Below are 24828 nucleotides of genomic sequence, written 5' to 3'. Positions count from 1 at the left end.
TTTACCAAGATAACCCATCCACCTGACATGTGTGGCATATCAAGAAGCTGATTAAACAGCATGATCATTACAGAGGTGCACCTTGTGCTGTGGACAATGCCACCTATGTCTCAAGTTTTGAGGGAGCGTACAATTCCCATGCTGACTGCAGGAATGTCCAACAGAGCTGTTGCCAGAGAATTTAATGTTAATTTCTCTACCATAAGCCACCTCCAACCTGGTTTTGAGAATTTGGCAGTACGTCCAACCGGCTTCACAACCGCAGACGACGCGTAACCATGCCAGCCCAGGACCTCCACATCAGTCTTCGTTAATTGTGGGATCCTTTGAGACCAGCCACCCAGACAGCTGATGAAACTGAGGAGTATTTCTGCCTGTAATAAAGCCATTTTGTGGGGAAAAACTAATTCTGATTGGCTGCGCCCCTGCCATGTCATGTGAAATCCATAGATTAGGGCCTAATGGATTTATTTAAATTGACTGATTTCCTTATATGAACTGTAACAGTAAAATCATTGAAATTGTTGCATGTTGCATTTATATTATTGTTCAGTATAATTATGCAAGTAGTGGGGTTGATATTGTTAGTGGCCTTGCCTGACCGAGCCAACACATCTTCCAGACTTCCTCTGATCCCATTAGCTATTGTTGAGTAGTCATGGATCCCCCTGGTACTGCTGCTCATTCCGTGCATCAGCTCCGGAGGTCTACGTCACCGGCTTTCTAGGCGTCACTGAACTGGATTCACTACCACCAACCCGACTGTTTTGTCTCATTACTCACACCTGGTTCCCATTCCCTGTGCCCTCTGTTCCCATGTCCGTTGGTCTTGTGAGTTGTGCTTTATTGTTTCGGCTTTTGTGCACTTGTTATTTCGGGTCTCATCCTGTAGAGTGTTATTATGGGTTTTGTCCCATGTAATCTTTAGAAGTTTAAACCTCGCTCTTTTGTTTGGGTTACATCTCTGTGTATTTTATATACGTGTTTGTTTGGGTTACATCCCTGTGTATTTTATATACGTGTTTGTTTTGGGCTTCGTCCCCATGTCATGTATTTTGGGTGGAGTAATAAAACCCCCTATTACGTATTCCTGCGCCTGTCTCTGATCCTTACACAACCTGACAAGGAGCTTTCATGCAGCTTCCTTATGGAATGCCATCCACACAGTCATGACAACAGCCATACTCCCTTTGGTGTGGTGCTTTCTGGCATTGGCTCAGAGGATGAAACCATTATATACCACATCATAATACACAGCCTTAAGCAAATGTAGGGCCCAGTCAATCATCACCCACATTGATTTGTGCCTCTCATTTTTTACTTTGAATGAACATAACGTTTGCCTACAGCAACATTGTGTGTTTTCACAGAGCGTGTAATATTGCCCATTCCATGATGAAAATGTGCCCTTTGACTACCTCATATAACAGCATTATTTCAGATATTGTGACACAAGACCATAGTCTTTGTAAAAGAAGAAACAGATTTACAAGATTGTTTCTATGACATAATGTGTGTTCAATATCCAACAGCATGACATCAAGTCGATAGTGAATCTCATTATCAAACACTGATCTGCAAATTTATACCAATTATTGACAATACAACAACAAACACACATGCACACACACGGTGAGAAGTCACAAATAATATTCAGTACATTACATCATTTCAAACATCAGTTCACTGTTACATTTTAGTTTTTTTCCCCGACTCCTCATCCCAGTCTACACTCAGATCATCTTCATCAAAGTTGGAGGAGCTGAACATGGACAGGCCAGAGAAGAGGCCTTTAGAGCCCAGCTCAAAACACTTTCTCTTTTTAGGGTTGACAGCAGAATCTATAGCAGGGTTTTGGCCCTTACTGTTAAATGTCTGGAAGTCTTTGTCTCCACTAACTCTTGCCTCAGTCCTATCCTCTGTAGAGGCTTTAGCTTGCACCCCTGTCCTCTGCTGTATGCTGGTGATAGCTTGTGTCCATGTGTCCTGCTGCCCTGCTTTAAGCTCTATGGACGAGGTAACCTGAGCACCTGATGTAAGAGTTGTTATTAGGTTTGTAACTTCCTTGTCCTTTGTAGTTGTGAAGGAGAACCTGGAGAGTTTGGCCAGGGTAGAGGCCACCACAGTGGGCTTTGGGTGGTCTGGCTGTAGTGGTGGAGGGTCTGTGGAGGTTGTGAATGTAGTTCTGTTCTCACCTGGAGCAATTCTGCTCAGCAACTGCTGGCGTTTCTGCTCTGTCCCATGATCCCCACGATCACCTCCCTCCGCCGTGGGACCACTGACCTCTGGGTTCAGGTCACGTGACACCTCAATGGGAAACTCTTTCTCCTTAGACTGAACCCTCAGCCTCAGGGCAGAACTGCTGCCCTCTGCTGGCTTGTCTTTGTAACACTGTTTCTCACTCTTTTTCTTTTCTGTTTTCTCTTTCTCTCTAGCTGAAGAAACTGTGTTATGGTTCTCTCTGTTATGCGTCTTTGCTTTGCTAGGTGGACCTCTATTCTCTGTGTGAAAGTCTGAGCTGTCAGTATCTGGACAGAGAGGTTCCGCGTGGGTCATCTTCTCTCTGGGTTTAAATGTGAACCCTGTGAACTTAGAATGCAGTTCTTCTCCCCCTGCCCCCACAGTACCAGAGAGCTCCTGGTCTCCAGACGGGAGGTTACAAGGGACATTGTTCTTTTTTGAGTTGCGTTTCTTCCCTGCTACAGGTGTGCTGTGGGAGGGCAGGGAGTCTGTGGAGAAGGCCTGCTCCACATCTAGATGGTCTATGAGGTCTCTGCTGGTGCTGATGTTGCCTCCTCCCACAGCTTTGTCTCCCTGAAGGGGAACATGAGTCATCGCTCTGAGCCGTTTGTCTCGCAGTTTCTTGGACACCTTCTGTACCACAGAACAGGATCCGTCTTCTGCTCCTGCTGACGCTGTGCTTTTACTGCTCTCCTTACAGCTCTCTACCACCTCCTCCTCCGCAGTTATACTGGGTGTCTTATCGCACACAGGCGCTCTCCCACTCTCCTTGTGTGCAGCACCGCTGTTGCCCAGCAACGACACAGCGGGGTGTTCTGGCAGGGTTCGGGCCTGCTTTGAGAAGGAGTTGTGGTTGTGTTGTGTGGATGTTGTGATGGGTGAAGTGATGATCGGCGAGTTGGCATGCCCTCCCCCCACTGGTCCAGCCAGTGAGTGGAACCAGTCCAGTCCACTCTCTGAGTCTGTGGTGATGTCAGAGTGCCCTGGACCGCTTGTCTGGAATGTAGAACTCTTGTGATGATAACTGCTTCTCAGATCACTGTGCTGCTTTGCAGGCAGAGGAGAACCTTTTTCTGTTCCTTTAGGGGAGCCTGGCCCATTATTCTGCAGTCTAAAGAAAACACAATGATTCATACATAAAGGGGGTTGTACTCAGTATTCACACTGGGCTAGGGTTTAGAGGTAATATGTTGGAGGGGGAGTTGTTATAAGTGAGATTTATTCTGATGGTGTAGAAGACTATAAGTTAGAGAATGCATTATTTATAGGCAATATTTACTTTTTGTCCTGTTCTACAAAGTTGAATCTTCACAAAGCTTGTTCTTTAAGTTTTCACAAGTATAATGTCTCACCTTGAGAGCCTGTCCATCTCCTTGTAGAGGAGGTGAGGCATCTGGAGGCCCTCCAGAACAATTTGACACTGTGTCTGGTACTGCTGACTGGGGTTGTCAGGGAATGACGTGTGAAGAGCATTCACATCTCCCAGGAGAGCTCCCCCCTGAGGCACACACACACCGCACTGAAACTTCACCTTAAATTTTGTATTATGTCATGTGTTTCAAGTTATGCTGAAGGCATTACAGTTTACATTCAATGTAACTGTAAAATGTAACATGTTATAAATTGGGTAGTTTGGGTGTTGGATTCTGATTGGCTGAAAAAGCATTTCAGCTGTGTATGTGTGTGTGTGTATGAGACAATATACCATGGTTATGATGCAAAAATACTTGTTTACTGTTCTATTTATGTTGGTAACCTGCTTATTATATCAATAAGGAACCTCAGAGGTTTGTGTTATATGTCAAATATACCACGGCTAAGGGCTGTATCCAGGTACCCAGCCTCATGTCGTGCATAAGAACAGCCCGTAGTCGTGATATATTGGCCATTATAAACTGGGTGGTTCGAGCCCCGAATAGTGTTTGGCTGAAAGCCGTGGTATATCAGACCGTATACCATGGGTATGACAAAACATTTATGTTTACTCTTCTAATTACGCTGGTAACCAGTTTATTACAATAGCAATAAGGCATCTTGGGGGTTTGTGGAATATATACCACATCCCCTTGGGCCTTATTGCTTAAATATACCGCATCCCCTTGGGCCTTATTGCTTAAATATACCACATCCCCTTGGGCCTTATTGCTTAAATATACCACATCCCCTTGGGCCTTATTGCTTAAATATACCACATCCCCTTGGGCCTTATTGCTTAAATATACCGCATCCCCTTGGGCCTTATTGCTTAAATATACCACATCCCCTTGGGCCTTATTGCTTAAATATACCACATCCCCTTGGGCCTTATTGCTTAAATATACCACATCCCCTTGGGCCTTATTGCTTAAATATACCACATCCCCTTGGGCCTTATTGCTTAAATACAGTGCCTTGCGAAAGTATTCGGCCCCCTTGAACTTTGCGACCTTTTGCCACATTTCAGGCTTCAAACATAAAGATATAAAACTGTATTTTTTTTGTGAAGAATCAACAACAAGTGGGACACAATCATGAAGTGGAACGACATTTATTGGATATTTCAAACTTTTTTAACAAATCAAAACCTGAAAAATTGGGCGTGCAAAATTATTCAGCCCCTTTACTTTCAGTGCAGCAAACTCTCTCCAGAAGTTCAGTGAGGATCTCTGAATGATCCAATGTTGACCTAAATTACTAATGATGATAAATACAATCCACCTGTGTGTAATCAAGTCTCCGTATAAATGCACCTGCACTGTGATAGTCTCAGAGGTCCGTTAAAAGCGCAGAGAGCATCATGAAGAACAAGGAACACACCAGGCAGGTCCGAGATACTGTTGTGAAGAAGTTTAAAGCCGGATTTGGATACAAAAAGATTTCCCAAGCTTTAAACATCCCAAGGAGCACTGTGCAAGCGATAATATTGAAATGGAAGGAGTATCAGACCACTGCAAATCTACCAAGACCTGGCCGTCCCTCTAAACTTTCAGCTCATACAAGGAGAAGACTGATCAGAGATGCAGCCAAGAGGCCCATGATCACTCTGGATGAACTGCAGAGATCTACAGCTGAGGTGGGAGACTCTGTCCATAGGACAACAATCAGTCGTATATTGCACAAATCTGGCCTTTATGGAAGAGTGGCAAGAAGAAAGCCATTTCTTAAAGATATCCATAAAAAGTGTAGTTTAAAGTTTGCCACAAGCAACCTGGGAGACACACCAAACATGTGGAAGAAGGTGCTCTGGTCAGATGAAACCAAAATTGACTTTTTTGGCAACAATGCAAAACGTTATGTTTGGCGTAAAAGCAACACAGCTCATCACCCTGAACACACCATCCCCACTGTCAAACATGGTGGTGGCAGCATCATGGTTTGGGCCTGCTTTTCTTCAGCAGGGACAGGGAAGATGGTTAAAATTGATGGGAAGATGGATGGAGCCAAATACAGGACCATTCTGGAAGAAAACCAGATGGAGTCTGCAAAAGACCTGAGACTGGGACGGAGATTTGTCTTCCAACAAGACAATGATCCAAAACATAAAGCAAAATCTACAATGGAATGGTTCAAAAATAAACATATCCAGGTGTTAGAATGGCCAAGTCAAAGTCCAGACCTGAATCCAATTGAGAATCTGTGGAAAGAACTGAAAACTGCTGTTCACAAATGCTCTCCATCCAACCTCACTGAGCTCAAGCTGTTTAGCAAGGAGGAATGGAAAAAATGATCAGTCTCTCGATGTGCAAAACTGATAGAGACATACCCCAAGCGACTTACAGCTGTAATCGCAGCAAAAGGTGGCGCTACAAAGTATTAACTTAAGGGGGCTGAATAATTTTGCACGCCCAATTTTTCAGTTTTTGATTTGTTAAAAAAGTTTGAAATATCCAATAAATGTCGTTCCACTTCATGATTGTGTCCCACTTGTTGTTGATTCTTCACAAAAAAATAAAGTTTTATATCTTTATGTTTGAAGCCTGAAATGTGGCAAAAGGTCGCAAAGTTCAAGGGGGCCGAATACTTTCGCAAGGCACTGTATACCACATCCCCATGGGCCTTATTGCTTATTTCATGTTAGAATGTAACAAAGTGTAGCTTCCTACCTGCATAGAGCACTCCATGACAGAGACAACAACAACAGCATCCTCCACAGTGACAGTGTCTCGAAACATCAACCTGGCGTGTGCTGCCAGGATCAAGACAAAGATCATGAGCTTCATGACCACATCATATCAACAACAACTATAGCATAAAGCATTCACATAATAAATATGAGTTTGAACACTTTCAGTAACTACTAAACTCCTAAACCAAACCCAAAGGAATTCAGAAGGAAAGACATTAGATGTGTAATGTAAAATGCTGTCCCACCCTCAGCAAGGCGGCTGAGGCTCTCCAGCATGCGGATAGTGGTGCGGGCTGCGTTCCTGCTGTCGCTCTGCCTCTGCAGCTGGTAGTAGCGGGACAGGATGGAGTTGGCCTCCTCAGACACATGCGGCTGCAGCCCCTTGATCAGGCAGAAGTAGGCCTTCATCTTCTCCATGCTCCACAAAGAATCCTCCGCCTGGCAGGGAGCTCCTGAAGGGCAGATGAAGGTATTTGGTATTTTATTAGGATCCCAATTAGCGGTTGCGATAGTAGCAGCTACTCTTCCTAGGGTCCACAGAAAACATTCAATAATACAGAACATTAATAGACAAGAACCGCTAAAGGACAGAATTACATACATTTAAAACATCACAAATCAGCACATACACACAATGTCTAAGTCAAACAGGGGAGGTGTTGTGAGGTGTTGCTTTATCTGTTTTTTAAAACCAGGGTTGCTGTTCACTTGATCAATCTTTGATGGAAGGGAGTTCCATGCAATCATGGCTCTATAAATACTGTATGTTTTCTTGAGTTTGTTCTGGATTTGGGTACTGTGAAAAGACCCCTGGTGGCATGTCTGCTGGGGTAAGTTTATGTGTCAGTGCTGTGTGTAAGTTGACAATGCAAACCATTTGGAATTTACAACACATCAATGTTTCTTATAAAAACAAGAAGTGATGCAGTCAGTCTCTCCTCTACTTTTAGCCAAGAGACTGGCATGCATATTGATATTAGCCTTCTGATTAAAGTAATGAGCAAGATGCGGGGTTGTATTTATTATTTACCAGACAGAAGAAAACTAACTGAAACAGGTGGGAATACCTAAACTTGTCCAATAAGATTCGTTTTTTGTTGCAAAATGTTTTGTCATAATGAATAGGACCCAGGCTTCCGTAACCACAACTCCCTGAGTGATCGTCTTGATAATGACCTAGAGCACTAATTAAACTGGGGCGATGCCAGAGAGACTTTACATCATTGGCATTTTCATTCAACATAGCTCTCTTCCTTATGCAAATACTGTGGGAATTATATTATGCAAATGATCAAATGCTGTTTTCTGGGGAGAGAGATTGTCTTTTCTAATGACGAGCCCAGAGGAGGTCTCAACTCTAATTTGCAGTGTAGCTTAACTCAGCAATATGATATCCCACTGATTCCTCAGATGACCTATGTAATTGGTGGATATCTCAGGCACTAAGCGCAGGATTATTCCACTCCACTTCTAGAGGACTGGTTTCTTTAATGACTGTTCTGTACTTCAACTGATCATACACTGCTCAAAAAAATAAAGGGAACACTAAAATAACACATCCTAGATCTGAATGAATGAAATATTATATATTTCTTTACATAGTTGAATGTGCTGACAACAAAATCACACAAAAATGATCAATGGAAATCAAATCTATCAACCCATGGAGGTCTGGATTTGGAGTCACACTCAAAATTAAAGTGGAAAACCACACTACAGGCTGATCCAACTTTGATGTAATGTCCTTAAAACAAGTCAAAATGAGGCTCAGTAGTGTGTGTGGCCTCCACGTGCCTGTATGACCTCCCTACAACGCCTGGGCATGCTCCTGATGAGGTGGCGGATGGTCTCCTGAGGGATCTCCTCCCAGACCTGGACTAAAGTATCCGCCAACTCCTGGACAGTCTGTTGGTGGATGGAGCGAGACATGATGTCCCAGATGTGCTCAATTGGATTCAGGTCTGGGGAACGGGCGGGCCAGTCCATAGCATCAATGCCTTCCTCTTGCAGGAACTGCTGACACACTCCAGCCACATGGTCTAGCATTGTCTTGCATTAGGAGGAACCCAGGGCCAACCGCACCAACATATGGTCTCACAAGGGGTCTGAGGATCTCATCTCGGTACCTAATGGCAGTCAGGCTACCTCTGGCGAGCACATGGAGGGATGTGCAGCCCCCCAAAGAAATGCCACCCCACACCATGACTGACCCACCGCCAAACCGGTCATGCTGGAGGATGTTGCAGGCAGCAGAACGTTCTCCACGGCGTCTCCAGACTCTGTCACGTCTGTCACATGTGCTCAGTGTGAACCTGCTTTCATCTGTGAAGAACACAGGGCGCCAGTGGCGAATTTGCCAATCTTGGTGTTCTCTGGCAAATGCCAAACTTCCTGCACGGTGTTGGGCTGTAAGCACAACCCCCACCTGTAGACGTCGGGCCCTCATACCACCGTCATGGAGTCTGTTTCTGACCGTTTGAGCAGACACATGCACATTTGTGGCCTGCTGGAGGTCATTTTGCAGGGCTCTGGCAGTGCTCCTCCTTGTACAAATGCGGAGGTAGCGGTCCTGCTGCTGGGTTGTTGCCCTCCTACGGCCTCCTCCACGTCTCCTGATGTACTGGCATGTCTCCTGGTAGCGCCTCCATGCTCTGGACACTACACTGACAGACACAGCAAACCTTCTTGCCACAGCTCGCATTGATGTGCCATCCTGGACGAGCTGCACTACCTGAGCCACTTGTGTGGGTTGTAGACTCCGTCTCATGCTACCACCAGAGTGAAAGCACCGCCAGCATTCAAAAGTGACCAAAACATCAGCCAGGAAGCATAGGAACTGAGAAGTGGTCTGTGGTCCCCACCTGCAGAACCACTCCTTTATTGGGGGTGTCTTGCTAATTGCCTATAATTTCCACCTGTTGTCTATTCCATTTGCACAACAGCATGTGAAATGTATTGTCAATCAGTGTTGCTTCCTAAGTGGACAGTTTGATTTCACAGAAGTGTGATTGACTTGGAGTTACATTGTGTTGTTTAAGTGTTACCTTTATTTTTTTGAGCAGTGTATATATAATATGCCATTTAGCAGATGCTTTTATCCATAGCGACATACAGATTAATTAATGTCATTAATTGACCAGAGTCCTGTTTCTCCAGGGTCTGGACCAGTTTCTATCATTATGAAGCCAAAACGCAGTGTGGTCTAAAAACTGGTGGATGTGAACACACTAGCTCTTCAGAGCCTGTTCTCTCTCTCTCTCTATAAGGACTCTGTATAAACACCTTTGTTGTGCAGTATGAAGGAGGAGATGATGCGGTCCCACTCAGGGTTCTTGGTGTCCAGTAGGACCAGGACCAGGTCAAAGCGGCTGAGCAGGGGGCTGGCCAGGGCCACGTTGACCGACACAGGCACGTTTGGGTCGTACTGGCCCTTAGGGTTGGTGGCAGCCAAGATGGTGGTCCTGGTGTTCAGTTTACACACCATGCTGGGTGGGACAGAGGGAAATAGACCCCACAAAGTCAATGGAGGAAATAGAAAGATGCTTTATGCATGTCAGTCATTATGACCCTGCTTCAGCCCATAACAGAAGTGAGTGCAAGATAAGATTTTTCCTTACCCTGCCTTGGCCACACTGATGGTTTGCTGCTCCATGGCTTCGTGGATGCTGGTGCGGTCGTGCTCTTTGATGCTGTTGAACTCATCGATACAACACAGGCCTCCGTCAGACAGCACCAGTGCTCCTGCCTCTAGATGCCACTCCCCGGAGTCCTTCACTGCTGCCACTGTCAACCCTGACACACAACACATATTCCTTTTTTGACTAACATAAGTAGTTATTTCAGTGATTCCTTTAAGCAAAGTGAACTGTTTCAGATGAACCAGCAGAGGGTAGACAGACCTGCGGTAGTGGAGCCGATCCCAGCAGTGAGGACTGACCGGGGAGTGATCTTAGCAGCGTACTTCAGAAACTGAGACTTCCCTGTGCCTGGGTCTCCCACCAGCAGAAGATGAGACTCGCCTAAACCAGAAACGTATTACAAATCTAGAATCAGATATTAACATCGACACCAATAGAGTTGCAGTTTGTGAGGCATGTAAGAGAAATTGGTCCACATTTTGAACAAGGATACATACCTCTTACTTTCGTTCCAGAAGGATCTATTCTTTGCACCCCACCTGCTAACACCATGGCAACAGCTAACTTAACTACATACATTCCAAACACTTGTGGGCACAGGCTCATGAGAATCTGGTTCCTGCCTTCAGAGAGAACATGGAAGAAGAACACCAATGAAATTCCATACACATTTCATGTCCATCTCATCTCATATAGTATTTATCATGTAATAATGACTATTAAATACATTAAAAAGTAGCATCTAAATCTGTATGGCAACAGTTTTAATTATGGGGATTGGGCAAGTATTACAGTCACGTTATTATGTACCAGTTATAGGGTCATGTTTGTAATTGTCCCAGAACTCCTCAAACTCCTGCTGCATGTCCTCTAGGACCAGAGCTGCCATGGTCTGCTCATTGTTCACTTCAATGAAATTGGCTTTCAACACCAGATCCAATTCACAGCGTGCGTCCTCGTACAGGGGCTTCCATCGCTGACGAACTACTCCATACACTGTAACATCATCACCTGAAAAAATGTCATCACAGATGGTGATATCCTAGAATTTCAGTCCCAACATTCAATGTGATGACACTAATCCCTTAAAAACATGTTCATCTACTGCGGCTTCATCTTGGGTGAAAAACAATCATATGGTATTGTGATGTTATCACACACAACATGACACCACAATGTAACATCCGTACATCATACAGTATTACGACATCATTGGTAATTACATCACAATGTGGAATTCCAAAACTCAGTGATGTCACAATCTACCTAACACAATGATGTCGCCCTCTGCAAAACAAATTCCCATAATACAGTATGGCAATACCCTTTATGTAAAAATCCCACTGTGATGTAATTTCCAATACAAATGTCAACTGTGATATCATAGTGACAAATGACATCATAGTGACCAATGTTACCTGATTTACAGCTGTCTACCAGATCATCCTCCAAAATGACCACCATGGAGCGAGGAATACTGCCCACAGACAACCTCTGGGCCTGAGCACACAGAACAGCAGGGAAAAGGGGCGCAGTTTGATCAAATATAGGCTTACAATTTGTGTTTGCAGATGTTATTCAACAGGGTTAAACAATGTGTAGACTATAATTAAAACAAACAGTACTAGAGCCCCTTAGCCCCAAGTCACCTGCTCCTGGATCTTAATTTCCTGGTAGTCCCTGCATGCTGCCGGGGTGGAGCTGGCTGACAGGCAGGTGAACTTGTTGGAGTTACAGAGGTCCTGGTTGGGGCAGCTGGTAGGGGGAACGAAGCTATAGTACTGCTCAAAGTCAGCCTGCAGGGAGAACACGTGACGGCACTTAGAGCACATGTAGTCCCTCTCGTACTCCAGAACCTTGGCCACACTGGTGCGGATGACCGTGCCCGTGACGGACAGGAAGTGACCAGCGTCCCGAGACTTGGGGATGTTCTCCCTGGTGAGCTCAGGACACACAGGAAGACCTGAGGCGTGATGACATACAGCAATGCAGAGGGAGGTTAGGTTTATGGACATCAAACAGACCAAGGAGCACTGGACTAGACATCAAAACAATGATCAGAACTGACAACACGCTGTACCATCTTTCCTGGAACTCAAACAAAGTTCAGCATTCCTTGTCATGCTCAATATTAACCACCAGATGGGGCTCTCTACCCACTATTGTATTGAAGAGAGATGTATCGCATGCATCTTGCACAAAATAATTTTGTGTGTGTAATGTGATGTACAGTAAGGCTTTGTAATGGGCTACACATCTGTCAAGTAGCCAACAGTATTTTATTGGATAAAAGTAACTAACGCAGAGAACTCTAAGAGGGCACGACAAAACCTATTCCCCCTCAGGAGACTGAGAAGATTTGGCCTGGGTCCTCAAATCCTCAATAAGTTCAGCAGCTACACCATTGAAAGCATTCAGACTGGTTGCATCACCACCTAGTCTGGCAACTGCTCGGTCTTCGACCGCAAGGTGCTACAGAGGGTAGTGCGTACGGCCCAGTGCATCACTGTGGGGCCAAGCTTCCTGCCATCCAGGACCTCTATACCAGGCGGTGTCAGAGGAAAGCCCTACAAATTGCCAAAGACTCCAGCCACCCTAGTCATAGACTGTTCTCTCTGCTACCGCATGGCAAGCGGTACCATAGCACCAAGTCTGTCCAAAAAGCTTCTTAACAGCTTCTACCCCCAAGCCATGAGACTCCTGAACAGCTAATCAAATGGCTACCCAGACTATTTGCATTGACCCCCCCATTTTTTTTACACTGCTGCTACTCACTGTTTATTATCTATGCATAGTCACTTAACCTCTACCTACATGTACATATTACCTCAATTATCTCAAATAACCTGTACCCCCGCACATTGACTCGGTACTGGTACCCCCTGTATATAGCCTCGTTTTTGTTATTTTATTGTTGCGGTTTTATTTATTTCTTACATTTTTCTTATCGCTTATTTTTCTAAAAACTGCATTGTTGGTTAAGGGCTTGTAAGTAAGCATTTCACAGTAAGGTATTCGGCGCATGTGACAAATAACATTTGATTTGATTTATGGGAGAAGCCTTCTTTGGTAAAAGGTAGCTTTAGGCCTAAGCAGTGACCACTGAGAATCCATAGCAGACTTGTGAAGTCTTTTTCCCTGATAAATCTGTGGACGCGCAGACACTGTCAGTGTAAAATGTAATCCCATGCACTGATAGAATATAAAAGGAAAATAGGCGTTTATGGATAAAATGCAATACTCCAGCCCACCAATGTTATCATGGATTAATAGGTGCTCCCGAGTGGTGCAGCAGTCTAAGGCACTGCATCTCAGCGCAAAAGGCATCACGACAATCCCTGGTTCGAATCCAAGCTGTATCACATCTGCCATGATTGGGAGTCCCATAGGGCGGCACACAATTGGCCCAGCGTCGTCCAGGTTTGGCCAATGTAGGCCATCATTGTAAATAAGAATGTGTTCTTAATGGATTTCCCTAGTTACAATTTTTTTTTTAAAATAGAACATACACGACATGGCCAAAAGTATGTGGACATCTTGGTGTCCAGTAGGACCAGATGCTCGTCAAACAATAGGCCTGGCTTGCAGTCGGCGTTCAAATTCATCCCAAAGGTGTTAGATCGGGTTGAGGTCAGGGCTTTGTACAGGCCAGTCAAGTTGTTCCACACCGATCTCAACAAACCATTTCCTCGCTTTGTGCACGAGGGCATTGTCATGCTGAAACAGGAAAGGGCCTTCCCCAAACTGTTGCCAAGTTGGAAGCACAGAGTCGTCTAGAATGTTATCGTATTCTGTAGCGTTAAGATTTCCCTTCATTGGAACTAAGGGGCCTAGACTGAACCATGAAAAACAGCCCTAGACCATTATTCCTCCTCCACCCAACTTGACAGTTGGCACAATGCATTGGGGCAGGTAGCGTTCCAGAGAACATTATCACTCCAGAGAACATGTTTCCACTGCTCCAATGGCGGCGAGCTTTACACCACACCTGCAGACACTTGGTATTGTGAATGTTGACCTTAGGCATGTATGCGGCTGCTCAGCCATGGAAACCCATTTCATGAAGCCTCCGACGAACAGTTATTGTGCTGACGTTGCTTCCAGAGGCAGTTTGGAACTCGGTAGTGAGTGTTTCAACTGAGGACATATGATTTATACACGCCATGCAATTCAGCACTTGGCGGCCCCGTTCTGTAAGCTTGTGTGGCCTACCACTTCACGGCTGAGCCGTTGTTGCTCCTAGACGCTGCCACTTCACAATAACAGCACTTACAATTGACCGGGGCAGCTCTAGCATGGTAGAAATTTGACAAACTGACTTGTTGAAAAGGTGGCATCCTATGACGGTGCTACATTGAAAGTCATTGAGCTCTTTAGTAAGGCCATTTTACTGCCAATGGAGATTGCATGTCTGTGTGCTTGATTTTATACACCTGTCAGCAATGGGTGTGGCTAAAATAACCAAATTCACTAATTTGAAGGTGTGTCCACAGACTTTTGTATATATAGTGTATTGTCCTCGCTCTCCATCTGGCATCTCAAACAACATTGACATTTTCCGTCCACATCTTCAGAGTGGTTTATGTGAAGCACTTTCCATTTTCTCATGAGAGTAGACAACTGAGTTTTAAGATGCAGCCCACATACAGCGGTCCTCTCCACAGAGAGACATTCTGAATTTTGAGCGAGCAACCTGTTGAAAGTATTGAAGCATATACTGGTCTGATCTTAAACATGGCCTTGTAGCAGTAGCATTCCCCACCAGAACACACACAGCTGCATCACCAAGAGCCCTGCTGCTATTTGCTATGCCTTCTACATTCACGCCATGTAACCAACCAAGGAACAGCATACGAGTTGAGCACATCATCTGGCTATTTATAACACTGCTCTCTGTACTGGTGAGACCCCAGACTGCAGTACGCAATTGCTAAAGTAATTAGATGTGAAGGTTGAGCTACTTTGCAAAGCTGGCAGACAGACAAGGTCAATCATTACAGATTATTCCCATCTGACTATATGTCTGTGCTCTTTTTTTATCATCTGCATATTAAAATAAAATCAGGCCAATCCATGTCAACCCGTTCCAGGTGTTAAACTAATGGTGTCAGTAAAACTGTGGCAGCCTGGCAGATGTTGGAACCCATAGTGCGGCTGAGTTTTGGCAGCCTTTACACAGACAGACCAATTATGATCTTTAGCCCAATTATTGGCAAAATAACTGATCTGATTGGTTAAAATACCTATCAGTCCAACAAAAAAATGCAGAATCGGGCTGTCTGTGTAAACGCAGCCTTATTGCTCGAGACAGTGTACATAAGAAACTAGAGGTCGACCGATTATGATTTCTCAACGACGATACCGATACTTGGGAGGACCAAAAATGTCGATACCGATTAATCGGCTGATTTATTTATTTGTAATAATGACAATTACAACAATACTGAATGAACACTTATTTTAACTTAATATAATACATCAATAAAATCAATTTATCCTCAAATAAATAATGAAACATGTTCAATTTGGTTTAAATAATGCAAAAACAAAGTGTTGGAGAAGAAAGTAATATGTGCCAATATGCAATATGTGCCAATATGCAATATGTGCCATGTAAAATGTGTGCCATGTAAAATATGTGCCATGTAAAAAAGCTAACGTTTAAGTTCCTTGCTCAGAACATGAGAACATATGAAAGTTGATGGTTCCTTTTAACATGAGACTTCAATATTCCAAGGTAAGAGGTTTTAGGTTGTAGTTATTATAGGACTATTTCTCTCTATACCATTTGTATTTCATTAACCTTTGACTATTGGATGTTCTTATAGGCACTATAGTATTGCCAGTGTAACAGTATAGCTTCCGTCCCTCTCCTCGCCCCTACCTGGGCTCGAACCAGGAACACATCAACAACAGCCACACTTGAAGCAGCGTTACCCATCACCCCACAAAAGCCGCGGGAATAACTACTCCAAATCTAAAAGCAAGTGACGTTTGAAACGGTATTAGCGCACACCCAGCTAACCATTTCACATTGGTTACACCAGCCATTAGGCTGATAGGCTTGAAGTCATAAACAGAGCTGTGCCTGAGAAGAGCTGCTGGCAAAACGCACGAAAGTGCTGTTTGAATGAATGATTACGGGCCTGCTGCTGCTCAGTCAGACTGCTCTATCAAATCAGACTTAATAATAACACACAGAAATACGAGCCTTTGGTCATTAATATGGTCGAATCCAGAAACTATCATTTCGAAAACAAAACATTTAATATTTCAGTGAAATACGGAACCGTTAGGTATTTTATCTAAATATTCTTGTTACATTGCACAACCTTCAATGTTATGTCATAATCACGTAAAATTCTGGCAAATTAGTTCGCAACGAGCCAGGCGGCCCAAACTGTTGCATATACCCCGACTCTGCGTGCAATGAACGCAAGAGAAATGACACAATTTCACCTGGTTAATATTGGCTGCTAAACTGGATTAGTGATTATGATTGATTGTTTTTTATAAGATAAGTTTAATGCTAGCTAGCAATTTACCTTGGCTTCTACTGCATTCGCGTAACAGGCAGGCTCCTCGTGGAGTGCAATGGTTAGAGCGTTGGACTAGTTAACTGTACGGTTGCAAGATTGGATCCCCTGAGCTGACAAGGTGAAAATCTGTTGTTCTGCCCCTGAACAAGGCAGTTAACCCACTGTTCCTAGGCCGTCATTGAAAATAAGAATGTGTTCTTAACTGACTTGCCTAGTTAAAGAAAGGTATAACAAAAATAAAATACATATTTTGTTAAATCGGAAATCGGCAATTGATTTCCGATTGTTATGAAAACTTGAAATCGACCATTCCAATAAATCGGTCGACCTCTATAAGAAACCCTCATTGAGTAGCTACAGTTTTTCTGGGCCCCATCTCAGGTAACCATGTGTCATCTCAGGAAGTCAATAATGGGCCTGCTGAGAGTGATATCTGGCATGGCTTGTTGTTGTTGTTGTTACATCACGCTGAGTCTCCTGTTTCAGTCTCTTACTGCCTACTGTTCTCCTGCATTTCAGGCAGACATTAATCCCAAGTCAACAACCAGACAGATACTTACACGGAGACAAGATGTTCATAATGTTCTCATTAAATCCTGCTGGCCAGTGATGGGTATACTGTACTTCCTATTGTGATTATTATCATTATCAAGCTGCATCAAAAGGATGTATTGATTCAGCTATCTATGATGAGGAACTCTAATGGTGTCTGTTTCGATTTAAATGATTCTTCTGTTGCAGAGAGCAGACTGATGAGGTGAGCCTCCAGCAGAACAAGTGAAATGAACAAAAAAATGAACACTTCGGCCAAACCCCTCCAGACACTGCTTTAAATGGAGCTTTTCAAGCATTGCAATTAGACAGGGAGGACAACCACCCACTAACTCACAAATATACAGTACCTGTCAAAAGTTTGGACACATGTACTCATTCAAGGGTTTTTCCATTTTCTTTATTTTTGACTATTTTCTACATCAAAACTATGAAATAACACATGGTATCATGTACTAACCAAAAAAGTGTTAAACAAATCAAAATATATTTCACATTTGCGATTCTTCAAAGTAGCCAACCTTTGCCTTGATGACAAACCAGCTTCACCTGGAATGCTTTTCCAACAGTCTTGAAGGAGTTACCACATATACTAGGCACTTGGTGGCTGCTTTTCCTTCACTCTGCGGTCCATCTCAATTGGGTTGAGGTCAGGTGATTGTGGAGACCAGGTCATCTGATGCCACACTCCACCACTCTCCTTCTTGGTCAAACAGCCCTTACACAGCCTGGAGGTGTGTTGGGCCACTGTCCTGATGAAAAACAAATGATAGTCCCACTAAGCGCAAACCAGGTGGGATGGCTGCTGGTTAAGTGTGCCTTGAATTCTAAATAAATCACAGACAGTGTCACCAGCAAAGCACCCCCACACCATCACACTTCACAGTGGGAACCACACATGCAGAGATCATCCATTCACCTACTCTGCGTCTCACAAAGAGACAGCGGTTGGAACCAAAAATCTCAAATTTGGAATCATTAGACCAAAGGAGAGATCTCCACCGGTCTAATGTCCATTGCTCGTGTTTCTTGGCCAAAGCAAGTCTCTACTTCTTATTGGTGTCCTTTTGAAGTGGTTTCCGTTGCAGCCATTTGACCATGAAGGCCTGATTCACGCAGTCTCCTCTGAACAGTTGATGTTGAGATGTGTCTGTTACTTGAACTCCGTGAAGCATTTATTTTGGCTGCAATTTCTGAGGCTGGTAACTCTAATGAACTTATCCTCTGCAGCAGAGGTAACTCTGGGTCTTCCTTTCCTGTGGCGATCCTTCATGAGAGCCAGTTTCATCATTATCTTGGCCAGGTCGCAATTGTAAATGAGAACTTGTTCTCAACTTGCCTACCTGGTTAAATAAAGGTGAAATAAATAAAATAAAAATAAATAGCGCTTGATGGTTTGTGCAACTGCACTTGGAACACAAGCATTTCGCTACACCCACAATAACATCTGCTAAATATGTGTATGTGACCCAAAAAAATAGATTTGAAATATAAAATATATTTTGATTTGTTAAACACTTTTTTGGTTACTGCATGATTCCATGTGTTATTTCATAGTTTTGATGTATTCACTATTATTCTACAATGTAGTAAAAGATAGGAAAAATAAAGGAAAACCCTTGAATGAGTACGTATGTCCAAACTTTTGACTGGTACTGTAGATCTCAGACGTACCATAAAGCTACATCAGCAGAGGGCCATAACTATGTACGATGACAATTTATTCATAGAAGGGAGCAGAAAGAGCTCTCTAGTCTCTCATATTATTGACCTCTCTATGCACTTGTCTTCATGTAAATAAAGAGATTGGATAACTAATTAGAAATAATTATAGCAATAACTCCAATTTGATCTATGATAGGCTAGGTGGAACAAATTTACAACATACTGCTTATCTTTTCAGATCTATACAAGTGCCTAGGAGGTTATTTGCGGCGATTTGGAAGTGGGTAAGAGCCTCTTACCTGTGATTCGGGCATGCAGGTGGTGTTTGACCTTGTGCCACCTTTGCTGTGTAGAGTTCTCTAACACGGTCTTAGCAGCTCGGTGAAGGGTGTTGTCAAAGATGTTGATGACTTCGCTGGGATAGGCGTTGAAGTAGTCGCCCACCTCCATGTTGGCTTCAAACAGTGTCATGGCGTTGATAACCACCGGGTAGTGGGCATCCTCATCAGGCTCCTGAAGGATCTGCAGGATGTCACTCCTGTGGTGCTCTGTCACATACGCCTCAAACACCTGCCCTATCAGAGCTACCTGCTCTGGGCTTATCAACATCCTGGATCTGGAGGGGTGAATATGGTTTAGCTCATCTAGTGTCAGGCTTGTAAACTGAAGGTGACATTAATAGTAGTGGCGCATCAGAGTGATTGAAAAACAAAGAATGGCAATTTAGTTGCAGGGGTGAAGTGGTGCTGACACAATTTTTGATAACTCGGGCTGGTGAAGTTATTAGAGCGTCGGACCAGTAACCGAAAGGTTGCTGGATCGAATCGCTGAGCTGACAATGTAAAAATCTGTCGTTCTGCCCCTGAGCAAGGGGGGTTACCCTGTTTCCCTGGCACCGAATACGTGGATGTCACTAAGGCTGCCCCCCTCACCTCTCAGATTCAGAGGGGTAGGGTTAAATGCGGAAGACACATTTCAGTTGAATGCATTTCCTTTATTAATAGTAGCTGCGGTCCACGCGTATGCATCGGATCTGTACTAAAACAAAGATTTACGAGATACATTCGCTTCATATCAGACGCACGCGTATGGACAAGACCTGGTGTGGCCTATTTTGGAGAAACACCTAGCATTTATGGAAAAATGTTTGTCAACACTAACAACATTTTTACTTTTGTGAATAATAAAAAGTATATTGAAGCCAGTCACTAAACAAAGTTGGAAAATAATTGCTCTATGCCATAACGCTATGTCCCAGATCTGATTGTTCGGCTAAAGTCAACTAGCTAACAGGGAGGCACGTTTGACAACAGCTAAACATGATTACAAAATCTAAATGTAATCTTCAACGTGTAATATGTATTAGCAACAATATAACTTTATACATACCCTATTTTATTGAGTGTTTGAGTTTCTCTACAGCTAGCGATATCAACACAAGTCCCACGGACACACTAAGCACTTAGGTACTTCCCGCTGGATTCATACACTACTTCCACAGGGGGTGTTCAAACTATAATTTTAAATAAACATCATAGCAATGTCTTAAAATAGTCACCATGAATTAAATACAACGAATTAAATAAAACATCAACAATAATAGAATGGAAAACACGTGGGTGTTTTTCACAAAATGTGAAAAGGCTTTTATGGAAGGAACCCCCTATCTTCTCTCACTTGGTAGTGTCTCGCAAAATAAAGTGCGCAGCCGCAAGGTCTTCAGATTCACATGCCAGAGTAGGGAATGTCTCGAAGGGACTCAACTAACGTCAAAAGTGACGTCAAAACTTGCATATTGCAGTCGCGTCGGAGAATTTAGCATTTTAGATGGTATAACCTTAACCGAGTTCTCATAATCTGCTACGCAAATTCCAGTGAGAAAGTCACTTCTGACATTAGCTGCATCCTGTTTAGTCAAAAACCAGTGGTGTAAAGTACTTAAGTAAAAAGGCGTACTTATGTATTTTTGGGGGGTATTTGTACTTCACTATTAACATTTTTGGAAACTTTTACTACACTACATTCCGAAAGAAAATAATGTACTTTTTATTCCATACATTTTCACTGACATCCAAAAGTACTATATTTTGACAGGAAAATCTTCAAATTCACACACTTATCAAGAGAACATCCCTGGTCATCCCAACTGCCTCTGATCTGGTGGACTCACTAAACACATCTTCGTTTGTAAATTATGAGTGATATATTTGTACTTTTTATTGTGCCATCTGGTTTGCTTAATATAAGGACATTGAAATGATTTATACTTTTACTTTTGATACTGAAGTACATTTTATCAATTCTATTTACTTTTAATACTTAGGTATATTTAAAACCAAATACTTTGACTTACTCAAGTAGAATTTTACTGGGTGACTTTTACTTGAGTCATTTTTTATTAAGGTATCTTTACTTTCACTCAAGTATGACAATTGAGTACTTTTTCCACCACTGGTCAAAACCGCCACAGCAGGACCAGAGCCATTCAGTGCCCTCTACCGGCTCTGCCCACAGAGGTCAAACTCATGCATCACCTGAACACAGTAATACCTGTACATACTATGACCTAAAACATTGTGAAACACAATCAGAGTTTTTTTATTTTATTTTTTTAATCCATAAATATTTTCTGCTGAAGTTGGGATTCTATGGCACATTGTATGATTTGTACAACAGTACTTACATTGAAAGGCCCACATAATTGACAGCACACACATGAGTAAATGTCACAATAATCAGTATTTATTAGTTAAGCATACACAGTATAATATAAATATAAAATATGCAATTTATTTTTAAAATTGGTGAGACATCATTATATCTGTGTTGAGACAACCATACAAACAGTTTAGTTCTACCAAAATGTCTTATGCGGCTGTAATAAACTATCATTACAGTGCCATCCTAAAATAAGGTACAGAGAGAGGACAATTTACTGTATACTGTATTTAACATATGATAGCAGCATATGTACCACTCATTACAAACTGCAAAAAAAGAAAAACGTCAAACATACTCATCGGCACTGTACAAACAAGGAACCCATTCACAGTGAAGTAATCAACAGAATGCAATGGAGTGGTTGATCATTAAATAATATATATATATTTTTTTAAAGTCTTTTTCGTTTCGTATGGTTGACATGCTCTCGAGTTGCAAAAATCAGAAGGTGAAGTACTGGGCGAACCATTCCTGGCGCTGGTGGTCGGGGGATCCTAGGGGTGACTCCTCTGTCTCAGGAGGGCTACACAGGGGGCACACACCACAACAGCAGCAAACAGTTATACAGGACATTATTGACTAAGAAATCCTTATTGCACCTCAGAGTTGAGAGTAGTTGTATTGTATTTAAAGGCTGGGTTTTTATGCTTATGTTCTGTGTTTGAAGTCAGTGTAGTCATTCATCCAGTTCAGAGCATTTTATTGAGGCAGTATATCTATAGATTTGATTATCTGCTCTCGAGTGTAAATGCTTCCTCGAAAACAATAACATTTATGTTGCACTAATCAGCCTTTAACCGTGTTAAGGTTGCTCATTTTTAAGAAAGCCGGTGATTGTATTAACACAACCATTTCCATTCTACATGATCATCCAACCATGGGGTTTTGTGAGATTGAATTACAACAAGACCATGTAGTTGTTAATCCTTGACTCAGGTCCTTAGGGGATTATGCTCTCTTGGTTATACAATGTGAATGCATCTATTAAAAATCCTGAATACCAAATAGTGTTTGTTCTCCTCATACACTGTAGTTTCTGAAAAGCAAACCCAATGATAAGTCCAAGGAAAGAATGTTAGAGGGAAAATGTATTGAAAGACCCCAAACTTGCCTATTGTGGTTTGTTCTATGCAGTCTACCCAAGATGTAACCTATTCAACCTAATGCATTTCACTGGGTTGCTGGCTTGACTATAGCCTTGGCATTGGAAATTCACAATAAACACCAACAAACCTCACTGTATTGTAACGTTACAGCTTTATTCCACATAAAATAACCTTTGCTCTTTGCTTATAGCACTGGATATCCTTCTGGTGTTTGCCTGGCTGACTGTCTGTCTGGATGACTTGCTGACTGACTGACTGGTTGTCTGGTGTTTAGGCCCCTTCCTCAGTTTCTGTCCAGGGGTCTTAACCCGTTGACGGGCACCAGATGCCTCCTATCTAAGAAGGGCTTGACATCCGAGGGTCTGGAGAGCCAAAGGAGAGGAGAGGATGAGTGGGAGGAGAACTCTCAATGAAATGTCAGAACATACAGTAATAATGAGAAGGCCTCTCCTCTCAACAACGACAGTGCACAAAGAGTTCAAGATTAACATCTCTGTGATATATGACTCATAACTTCATATTGCAGTTAATATTTGAGAAACACAAAAGGCAAGGAAATTCCAATATTGGATCTGATAGAGAACTATGTAACTTAAGACACTTTCAAGTTTTAATTTCCTACCATGGCTATTTCCACAGTTGTCATGTCAAATAACAACCTCTAACCTTAAAAGGTTGGATTTTACTGTACAAAAATATAAATGCAACATGTAAAGTGGTGGTCCCATGTTTCATGAGCTGAAATAAAAGATCCCCAAAATCTTTACATCCCTGTTAGTGAGTTTTTCTCCTTTGCCAAGAGAATCCATCCAACTGACTGGTGTGGCATATCAAGAAGCTGATTAAACAGCATGATCATTACACAGGTGCACCTTGTGCTAGGGACAATAAAAGGCCACTCTAAAATGTGAAGTTTTGTCACAACACAATACCACAGATGTCTCAAGTTGAGGGAGCGTGCAATTGACATGTTGACTGCAGGAATGTCCACCAGAGCTGTTGCCAGAGCATTTAATTTACCTTTTCTACTATAAAACACCTCTAACATCGTTTTAGAGAATATGGCAGTACTCCCAACCAGCCTCACAACCGCAGACCACGTATAACCACGCCAGCCCAGGACCTCCACATCTGGCTTTTTCACCTGCGGGATCATCTGAGACCAGCCACCCAGACAGCTGATGAAACTAATGAATATTTCTGTCTGTAATAAAGCCCTTATGTTGGGAAAAACTAATTCTGATTGGCTGGGCCTTGCTCCCCAGTGAGTGGGGCCTTGCTCCCAAGTGGTTGGGCCTATGCCCTCCCAGGCCCACTCATGGCTGCACCCCTGCCCAGTCATGGGAAATCCATAAATTAGGGCCTAATTAATTCATTTCAATGGATCAGTAGTCACTTCGGATCACTAGTCACCTTAAACAATGCCACTTTAATAATGTTAACGTATATTACACTACCCATCTCATATGTAAACTCAATAAAAAAAGAAACGTCCCTTTTTCAGGACCATGTCTTTCAAAGATAATTCGTAAAAATCCAAATACCTTCACAAATCTTAATTGTAAAGGGTTTAAACACTGTTTCCCATGCTTGCTCAATGAACCATAAACAATTAAGGAACATGTTCCTGTGGAACGGTCGTTAAGACACGAACAGCTTACAGACGGTAGGCAATTAAGGTCACAGTTATGAAAACCTAGGACACCAAAGAGGCCTTTCTACTGACTCAGAAAAACACCAAAAGAAAGATGCCAAGGGTCCCTGCTCATCTGCGTGAACGTGCCTTAGGCATGCTGCAAGGAGGCATGAGGACTGCAGATGTGGCCAAGGCAATAAATTGCAATGTCCGTACTGTGAGATGCCTAAGACAGCGTTACAGGGAGACAGGACAGACAGCTGATTGTACTCGCAGTGGCAGACCACGTGTTACAACACCTGCACAGGATCGGTACATTCAAACATCACACCCGCGGGACAGTTACAGGGTGGCAACAACAACTGTCTGAGTTACACCAGGAACGCACAATCCCTCCATCAGCGCTCAGACTGTCCGCAATAGGCTGGACTGAGGGCTTGTAGGCCTGTTGTAAGACTGGTCCTCACCAGACATCACCGGCAACAACGTCGCCTATGGGCACAAGCCCACCATCGCTGGACCAGAGAATACTGGCAAAAAGTGCTATTCTCTGACGAGTCACGGTTTTATCTCACCAGGGGTGATGGTCGGATTCGCGTTTATCGTCGAAGGAATGAGTTTTACA

At 43.0% G+C, this 24828-nt stretch overlaps 2 protein-coding genes across 4 annotated transcripts in view; both read right to left on the bottom strand.

Annotated features, from left to right (window-relative positions):
- Positions 1–1465: 1465 nt before the first annotated feature.
- Positions 1466–19416, bottom strand: LOC139415582 (DNA helicase MCM9-like). Its single transcript, XM_071163693.1, is given in 13 exon segments — positions 1466–3352; positions 3594–3739; positions 6324–6406; positions 6592–6798; positions 9629–9831; positions 9964–10138; positions 10246–10365; positions 10482–10607; positions 10795–10995; positions 11403–11484; positions 11634–11947; positions 19040–19386; positions 19388–19416. Coding segments are annotated over 13 exon segments (3696 nt in total). The 3' UTR covers positions 1466–1689.
- Positions 19417–21487: 2071 nt separating this feature from the next.
- The window catches only part of LOC139415104 (protein FAM184A-like), a 103815-nt gene continuing 100474 nt past the window's right edge, over positions 21488–24828 (bottom strand). For all 3 annotated transcript variants that reach the window (XM_071162918.1, XM_071162917.1, XM_071162920.1), the window contains one exon: positions 21488–21984. In XM_071162918.1, coding sequence (XP_071019019.1) covers positions 21903–21984 — 82 coding nt within the window. In that variant the 3' untranslated portion in view covers positions 21488–21902. The remainder of the gene's footprint in view (positions 21985–24828) is intronic.

This window comes from Oncorhynchus clarkii, chromosome 8 (assembly GCF_045791955.1).
Source record: "Oncorhynchus clarkii lewisi isolate Uvic-CL-2024 chromosome 8, UVic_Ocla_1.0, whole genome shotgun sequence".
NCBI lineage: Eukaryota > Metazoa > Chordata > Actinopteri > Salmoniformes > Salmonidae > Oncorhynchus > Oncorhynchus clarkii.
Note: the sequence above shows the minus strand (reverse complement) of the source record. Positions and strands in the feature narration are given on the sequence as shown.